We start from the raw sequence: 9,204 nt of genomic DNA on the forward strand, positions 1-9,204 counted from the left end.
GCTAGTCAGGGGGTGGGGGGGGGGGTTCGGCGGTGTAGTTATAAAGTTTGCAATCCTGCTTAATGTATTTTTTTATTTAAAATTACTCAGTGAATCTTTTGTTATTTTAAGTGTTATGTGTGTTTTTTTCAGATATTTCAAAATATGACATCAATGTGCTTTTTTAAGGATAATAATAGCACCACAACTTTACTGTGCATAACGCTCAAAGATAAAGCAGTCAGAATTTCGTCAGCAAAACAGCAGAATAATTTTATAGACTTGATTAAGTCATTGTTAGAGGTTTGTACACTATATCACGTTCTGTGATGACCAATTAATTTATTAGTCTGGTGTCTATTACATATTTTTTTTATAGAATGGGCTATTAGCATGGTTAACCCTACATGTTTTTTTCCTATATTTGGGCTCCCATGTCCGTCTAGAGGATGACCAATAAACTATGTTGACTGTGTTGCAAGGAACACCAACCAACTGATTCATGACTTACGAAGATATATGATAACAAACGCTTGTGCAGTTGCATCATATTTGGGATGTTTCTCCAATTTCAGACATTTTTTTGAATATTCTTTACATAGATGTTGTATCACTTTAAAAATTTCAAAATATTTTACATTTGTCTGTATTTTCAGCCTTTTACACCATCACTGTATCCAGAAAGCCTTTACCTGAAACCAACAGTGTTGTCAAGTGAAGAACTTCTGGAAGTGTGCATCTATCCTAATTTGCATCAACAAAGTAGAGATGAAAATGCAGATCATTCCATTCTTGGTGAAGGGGTCCACTGCCAAAATATTAACTTACTTCTATGTCTTGAGCTCCTGAAAGTTACGCTGGCTGCGCCGATCAGTGGAGGAAAATTTGCCGAAAAAGTTGATAGTGAGCATAGATATCCCATGATGGTTTGTTTAGCTTCGTTTGTTAATGAATGTATCATATTATGGGATGGCAATGAAGGATGTGTTAGAGAAGATGTGAAAGAAATAAGCAAGAGTTTGCTGGAAGTACTATGCAAAACTCAACAGTCTACAGGTAGTTTCTAATTTTTATTTTGTCTTTTCAAATAAATAACATTTTTACCCAACAGGGGAAAATTAAAACATAGACTGGATCATTATTATTGTGTGTCTTCTGCGCCACTAAACCACAATCTGTCTAGCTCTACTGTGAAGTACATTAAGCTCTGTCTACACTATCAAACTCTATGTGATAACAAATATGATGTGCCCATATATGGACATTATGATGTCATATCACTTCCATATTTAAGCATATCACTATCATATTTTTTGTCAAACTAGTTGGATAGTGTAGACAGAGCTTTAGACTATGTGAAATAGATTCATACATTTTCAAAATTTGGTTCATTAATATTTACCTTTGTTGGTTCCGAGACTGATGGTGAAAATCTGGTAATAAATTCATTCTTGTCTTAGTGGTTGCTTGTGTAATGTTAACTGTAGGTCTAACTTTGAATTAATGCAACGTGTTATGCGCATGCGATTAAAATATGGTGATGAAACAAAATAATGCACTAAAATTTGCTGATAGGAACTGTATAAGGTATTTTCGCTGGCCTTGTAATATACCTCTGTTAGAATTTGGTATTTAATATAAAGTATAATTATAGTTAAGTATTGTCATAGTAAAGTAATTATAGTCATTGTATTTCATAAAATATGCAACTATGGAAATCTGTTTTTAGTATTCGTACACTAAAGCAATAATTTAGGATATTCTAAAACTGTTTTGTTGAAAATAACATTGGTCTTGTCACATAATTTTTATACCACAACTTTAATAAAATATTCAAATTGTTTATTTTGTAGAAAGTGATATCAAAGGTCTTCAATGGTTGATGTTCAAAGCAAAATCCTTTCATTGGTCGGTTGAATTATATCTTAGCTTCCTGTTCGCTGACTACCAAAACAAGGAGGTATATATTATTTGCATGGCTAATACTTAGAATAGTGAAAGTGAAAGTGATGGTCATATTGAAACCTTTTTATTTATTCATTACTTATTTATACTGGGTGACCTCTTCAGTCAAAGGGCCCAGTTATGATCAGTGGCTGTGTGTGTACTAATACACCAGGGTAACCCCTACTCGGTTCGAAAGATGCACTAGCTTCTTAAAAGTGCACATGAGCTAGATGTGTACATCTACGAGAAGACCTTAACCGCTCGGCCACTCACTCATGTCCCTTGCTAGTTTGTAATAACCTAATCAACCCTAAACAATAGACTAAAAAAGAATTATGTCAACCAGATTTTCAGTATCGTAAAGTTTATCAGTAGCAGTAGTCTGTGATACTACTGAACCCCTCGTAAGCAGACTGTCAAGATGGTGTTCACTTATGAGAGGTTTGGTTGAAAAAAGACAAAACAATTTAAAAAAAAAATCTGTTTAGAAGGAGCTTATTTAACCCATTTTCACCTTTTGCATGTGGTATTTTAAATTAATAATTGTCCCCAACTGATGAATTCTATACTTAATTTGATATTTGCAACTACACATAACTTGTGTTCAGTTCAATCCAAATCACTGCTGCTTTTGTATTTCATATCTGTATATGTGTAATAAGATCATAGGAATTATGATTGGAAATTATTTTTGTAATCATAAAGTGCAATTAATTCAGAATAAAAATGTATTTTATATAATTTCATATATTTATTGAATAAAATATGCCAGTGATAATAGACTCCCATGTTCACATTTGTCAACAGCAGGTAGCTGCTCAAGTTTCCATATCAAATTTCTCCAACATGGAATGGAAAACCACACACTTAAAACCAGGTAATATAAGAACTAGAATAATTTACCTAACACAAAAGAAATTAGAGCAAATTAACATATTCCCCCTTTTCTAACTGATATCTTTTTTTATTTCATTACGCATCCAACAGCAAGTAACTCGCCAATTATTACAGGATGGATAAAATAATTTATTTATCGTGCTTATAAACTTATAGCTTATAAAATCTCATTTGAGGCTTAGGGAGTGGAGTTGAAAAAGTTGTGAGTGGGACTAGGTCAGGATTGACCCAGAACCCTGGGAGGGCAAGCATGTTAACCATCAAGCTACAGCTCCACTACAACCACCAAGCTGCAGCTCCACTACAACCACCAAGCTGCAGCTCCACTACCAGCTACCAAGCTACAGTACATACAATACTACTACTACAGTTTATCACTGTGTTATATTAATTGTCCATTCTTCTGAAGCCTCCACCAGAATTTGAAAGTTTGTTACAGTTAGCTTTTACAGGCTGTCGCATGTTTGGTGTTACTGCAGTAACAAATGATATCGCTATGTTCATAAAGCTCTGTCTACACATCAAACTAGTTTGACAAAAAAGTCTGCCCAAATATGGTAGTGATATGACATCATCATGTCCATACACTATATGGGCACATCACATTGTTTTGTCACATAAAGTTTGATAGTGTAGACTGAGCTTTGAAAATGTTTATATGGACATAAGTACAGTCTGGATTCTTACCTGTTAAGCTACATTTAAAGACAGTATAAGATAAACAGTGACTACGGCAACATTTAAAGTTAAGTATGAAAATTAATATTTGTGTAATGTTCTTTTAATCACATTAGAATCTCATGAAAAGACTCTTCTGACCTTCTTTCAATGTTGTCAAGTATCACCAGCTATTGCAGAGATTCATATGCAGGTATGACATTTATTATTTTAGATTCAATATATATCAAAAGGCAAATTACTGACAAAAAATGGGAATCATTAGTTGGATCTCTATGGAGATACCAAGTGAAATAAACAAAAAGCTAAATCAAAACGATATAAGTAAAACAGCCAGAAAAATTAGCAGACCTTTCGGGCAACCTTCATACTTTGCAGATATGGTGATATTTATTACATGGATTTGCGCAGAATATCATTTTTTTGGCCTAATAATTATTATTCCTTTAAATACTTACCCTTTTCAATTGCCAGCTGGTCAGATCCATCTTATAAATCTTGATACCAGGTGTGATCATATCAAATTTGCACCTGGCATAACATTCACAGGTGTGTAAGAAGAAAACTGATGAGATTGTCTTATAATAAAGTTGATAATTTTTTAATGTCTCATCAATGTTTCTTCCATTAAAATCATACACATTTATTAATGATTTATATTTGTATACAGTGAAAGTCCCCAATACTGGCCACCCTTTGGGACCAACCACAATATTTGTTTTTCCCGTAAAGTTCTGTTATGCAACACAAGTTTTTCTCCTTGTAGGCCTATAAGAACGGATTTGGGCCTAACTTTTGAAATTTCATAAATGTTTAAAAAAATAAAATGACTGGCTTTGCAATGCAGTAGGGCAATGATATATAAGATGTACAGTATTATCATTGATGGAAAACAATTAGTTTAAATATACCGTCCCTTGCATCGTCATTGTGTAGCTTGGCCTACGAGTGGTCAATGGTGTTGATCTATAAATGAGTTTGCATCATTAATCACCCTTTGCAAAGAAAAATATCCACTGACATTACCCGATCCATTTAGTAATTTTTGCATGATTGGAAATTGATTCGGTCTACCCAACTAGGTTAGCCAATTGTAAGATGCTTGGTAGACGACCAAGGTCAGTGATTCTGGACTGCAATGAACTATGGAATCAACTAAAGGTGTGCTTATGTCGACACTCAACTGAAAGAAACTAGTTGCGCAAGAGCACATATGTCAACACAGTTGAGTTGATGAGTTTCGTGTCACCATAAGCACACCTTAAGTCGACTGCAAAATCCATAGTTATAAATTAAACTGCATACTATATACTATACTACAATTATTTCACAATATTAAATTGCATTTATTTTTATGGAAATACAGATTGAAGATTTTACATAAATATTTATCAAATTATTCATAGTGTATAAAAAGTATAAATTATAAAATCCATTAACAAATATTTACAGTTATACATTCAGCCTTTCTTTTTTAAATACTATTTTATAATTGTTTTCTTGGTCCTCTATTCCATTTGTTCTGTTTCTCGCATTGAGTAGCCTGTAGATTGTCCTTCAGACGTATCTTTCCTGTATTTATTTATCCATATTCTTGTCCTGAAAAATATAAAGCAACAATCACACTGGACTTTATTTGATCAAACTAACGGCTATGATCAGAGTAGTAATGCCAACTATAGAAGACACTATGTATCGGTACTCGTTTTCCATAAGTCTAAACAGGCATATGCAATCACATTTGTATTTAAAGGACAACTTGACCGAGGACCACATTTTAACAAAGTATTAGGGATGTACATATGATTTCAGAACCATCGTGAGATTAAGGATATTGCCGCATGTGCTCGCCTTACAGCGGTCGCCGTAAATTGCATCGCAACATTTACGTCATGAGTTTTCTGGCAAAGTCTGGCAAATTGCGAACATTTCTAGTTAACACACTTTCTAAGTAAATCGTAAAAAATATAAATTTTGATTTTTTTTTTTTATTGCTCCTTTTGCTTATCTGGACTCAAAAGTAGATTTTGCGATGCACCTGTGACGTCACAGAAATTGACAGGGACGGCTGTACGTCGAGCGCGTGCGCCGATATCCTTAATCTTGCGATCGTTCTGAAATCATATGTACATCCCTAAAACGTTGTAAAAAATAAGGTCCTCGGTCAAGTTGTCCTTTAAAGGTTGGCTTAAACTAGATTATTCCCTAGTAAATTTCCTTTGGTAAAACTGGTGTAGCTCGGGTAAATTGACTGAGAAGAAATTACAAAGACACCAGCTGTTTGTTTAGGAGGAACCAATAAAATCCAGTACCTAGACCATTGGATTATAGAAATATTTGGACAACTAACATAATTGCTCTATGTATTCGATAAATGTGATGGTATTGTAAACAAGGTTATACCAAGCATTGGTTTGAAAATAATAATGTTTAGCAGTGCATTGTCATTTCACTTGGAGACTGTAGATAATTCTTATACTGTAAGGAAAAATAAACCTAAAGAAACGTATAAAATAACAAAAACAAACAAAAATAACAATTAAAATGAAACTAATAAATTGATTTAATTTAAGGAAACTACTGTTTTCAAATGATGTTATAATGAATATTAACATCTCTCATTTCATGTAATTATATCAAACACTTCTATCTGTTTTTCTTTTATTTATTGTTATTGTTTAAAGAAAAAAGATCATTTTATTGTCTTTCTTTATTGTCCAGTGTTGTTTAAATAATACATTTTGAGAAATTATGGCTATATTTAGAGCAATTGTAGATTTTAAAGTTAATAAATGGAAATGTTTTTGTTTGCTATCTAGTGGGGAAATTTAAAGATTAGATCCAGGGTGAACACAACAAATTGCTTTTTCCTCCTAAATTTTACAACATGGACATTTTTATCTCAAATGATAAAAGGAGAGTTGAAAATTAGAGAATACACCGATAGAGATATCCAGAGAGGTTGATTAGTTTGGGTGCGTGTATATGGAAAATGAAAAGAAAATCCTCTAAAGATAATCAAGATTATGTAGACAGTCGCTACAACAACAATGTGTATAATTGTACCCACAACAAAAATAATCTCAGTCAATTAGTGTTTTGTTTGCTGGCTAGGATTGGTGGCCTAAATTTTGCCACATTAGTAAAAAGTTCAAAGACTTTAATAGGTAGATTTTTCTGAGAATGTGTGTTCATATAGTTCATATCCTGTTATTATAACAAGCTATTGTAATAACAAGCTATTGTAATAGTTTGTTGTTATGATTTTTTTTTTTTTATTACATTTCTCCATTCAATGTAAATAACAATAGTTTGACATAATATTATACAAATAATGAACGGGTGCTTTATATCGAGCTGGGGTCCCGTTAGACATTTGAAATCAGCATTACTGACTCTTATGCTAGCCTCTGCATCTAGTATCTGCCTTTCTTCTGGTGAAGGTGGGCACTGGACGAGAGAAGCCCTTGATCAATGCTAGGACCAATCAAGGTGCTGTTGGTTTTACGATTGAAATAAATAAATAAAATAAATAAATAAAGTGTAGTGGTACAAATATAATGGCATGAGGTGAATGAGGAAAGTACTTTTGAACGACCTTTCAATAGTGCTATGACCCACAATTGTCCAATCAAATGACAAGAATTTATTTAGGTGTTATATGGTATAAATCTGTAAATGCACACATGTACACAAAGTATATTATACATATAAAACAGTAAATGAAAAAAGGGTATAAAATTAAATACACAAACAATTTCTACATAATTTGTACATAAGATTTCAAGGTGCCGCCATGCTTTTCATTTTACCCACAGACCTTTAGATCCGCTTCAATCATGTATGACATGCCACTATTTGACCATCTCATTATCCTCCAATCAATAGATGTGTAATAATATTAAGACAAAATTAATTAAATTACCTGTGACGATATTTGTAGACACTTAAGCATAGTATCACTAAACAGATGACAACTACAACAGACGCTATAATACCATAGAAACTGTCAGATTTTGAGAACAAAGTTTCTGAGGGTTGAATATTAAAAGTTAAGGTTATTCCTGAGTAATGTTTGTCATTGCCTACAGCATCTTTTATACGATTCAATGTTTTAATTTTTAATTTAATGTACGTTGTCTTGGAAATAAACTAATTTATTATAGCAAGTCATGCCAAGGAATAGGATCAGGGCCTTCAATTACTATAGATTGCTAAAAAAGTAAAAACATATTTTGTGTGTAGTAAAATCATCATTATAAATGGATAAGCTTTCATTACACTGATTAATATAACATTGAGTGTATATGATTATCTCCATTATCTAAATGAGATTTTGGTTGTATGGCTTTAAGAGATTTGTTTCACTGTTAAAAACAACTTGAAACAATTTCAGCGTACTTGTCCTCTTAAAGAAGGTGAGGTTTTGAAATGAAACAGTTAGTATATTGTATTATGTATTGAAGTGTTATGTTATGATCACCATATTGACCAGGATATGCAATAACACTACAATGTAAACATTATCCAAAACAACATCTATTTATTTAATCCTTCTATCTATAGTTGATAAAGAGCTACATATATAACTGCACCTTTATTAAAATTGAAATCAACAAGATAGAAGGCACAATAATACCACGCCCATTACAATCAATTCTTTATTGACTCTCACCGCACGTTACAGTTGTCATATAACACATAGAAAACAAATAACAAATAGTACAGAACGAGAACAAAATATAAATGTTTACGCAAAAAAATGAAAAATATATATATTACAACAGTTTAGTCCCTCTTTATCTACTCGAAATTAATGCTCGCTCCTAGAAAATTGCGCATGGGAAATTGGGACACCCGCAATCTAAAATAGACGGACTAAGTGTGAATTGCCATCATCCAGCGCTTCCCGTCCTGGTGCATAAAGTCCCTATTGCAAATCATTGTTTACAAAAGGCCTAGTGATCGAAAAAGCTTTTTCCATTCACTGTCTGTCAGCAGGAAAGACATTCAATTCATACCAGCATTTTTTCCCATGTATCTAGCTATAGTAGAAAGACAATTATATACATTTGAAAATTTGTATTGAGGAGCTATATATCAATAAACATTTTACATACCTACTTCACCCTTGACTCTTGATGGTATATCGGGTAAGACTGGCAACCTAGGTGGAACTCGGCACGTACAATCATTTGTACTCGTATCAAAACACCAGGCCTTCTCTGCCATTATTCTTCAGCTATGACTGTTCATATTTGTTATTATAAATTTCCTTTTATTGCTTTTGGTTTCTATGAACTCACATGACTTATTAATATTCAATATCGTTAATCAGTTTAACATTTTTAAATAGACTTTGCAGATGGTGAAATCCATGTCTTTCAATGTTAATAAAAATATAACTAACAAAATTGTTTGGACATATTTAAATTTCATGGTACAATATTTATAACATTTATTTTTTTATTGTAAAATAGAAATTTTATAAATCGTTACCAACGTACAGTAATTACCTCCGGCTATAGTTTATGTTTTTCCCTTGTATGTTTGCCTACTTGTGGTTTGTTGAAGAACAGTCTAAAACCACTATTAACCTAGGCATGAACTAGGCCTGGGACTCAAACATTAGAAGGTAAATGCCGACCCACCATATTTACTAGATATTAAGTCTCCGAGCGGTTAAGACAGTGGAACTGTAAT

General features: G+C 32.7%; 2 protein-coding genes across 3 annotated transcripts in view; one reads left to right on the plus strand and one right to left on the minus strand.

Annotated features, from left to right (window-relative positions):
* The window catches only part of LOC140046946 (uncharacterized), a 47,347-nt gene that overhangs the window by 9,716 nt on the left and 28,427 nt on the right, over positions 1-9,204 (plus strand). The window contains exons 8-12 of one of the 2 annotated variants that reach the window (XM_072091719.1): positions 133-282; positions 636-1,035; positions 1,833-1,939; positions 2,737-2,803; positions 3,618-3,694. In XM_072091719.1, coding sequence (XP_071947820.1) covers positions 133-282; positions 636-1,035; positions 1,833-1,939; positions 2,737-2,803; positions 3,618-3,694 — 801 coding nt within the window. Of the gene's footprint in view, positions 1-132; positions 283-635; positions 1,036-1,832; positions 1,940-2,733; positions 2,804-3,617; positions 3,695-9,204 lie in introns of both variants that reach the window. The other variant, XM_072091718.1, reaches the window with a different exon arrangement.
* On the minus strand, positions 3,701-8,769 carry LOC140046947 (uncharacterized). The gene is made up of 3 exons (XM_072091720.1): positions 8,622-8,769; positions 7,427-7,532; positions 3,701-5,100 (listed from the first exon to the last, which is right to left on the minus strand). The coding sequence occupies exons 1-3, from the start codon at positions 8,731-8,733 to the stop codon at positions 5,010-5,012; spliced, it is 309 nt and encodes a 102-aa protein (XP_071947821.1). The 5' UTR covers positions 8,734-8,769; the 3' UTR covers positions 3,701-5,009.

This window comes from Antedon mediterranea, chromosome 4, assembly GCF_964355755.1.
Source record: "Antedon mediterranea chromosome 4, ecAntMedi1.1, whole genome shotgun sequence".
NCBI classification, from domain to species: Eukaryota; Metazoa; Echinodermata; class Crinoidea; order Comatulida; family Antedonidae; genus Antedon; species Antedon mediterranea.

Excerpts from the sequence above, each read along its gene's own strand:
- LOC140046947 (XM_072091720.1), bottom strand. The coding sequence starts at position 8,733 with ATGGCAGAGAAGGCCTGGTGTTTTGATACGAGTACAAATGATTGTACG. Across the intron at positions 7,533-8,621 it reads AAGAGTCAAGGGTGAAGTAG|AAACTTTGTTCTCAAAATCT; the intron begins GTATGTAAAATG and ends TTCAACCCTCAG. Across the intron at positions 5,101-7,426 it reads GTCTACAAATATCGTCACAG|GACAAGAATATGGATAAATA; the intron begins GTAATTTAATTA and ends TATATTTTTCAG.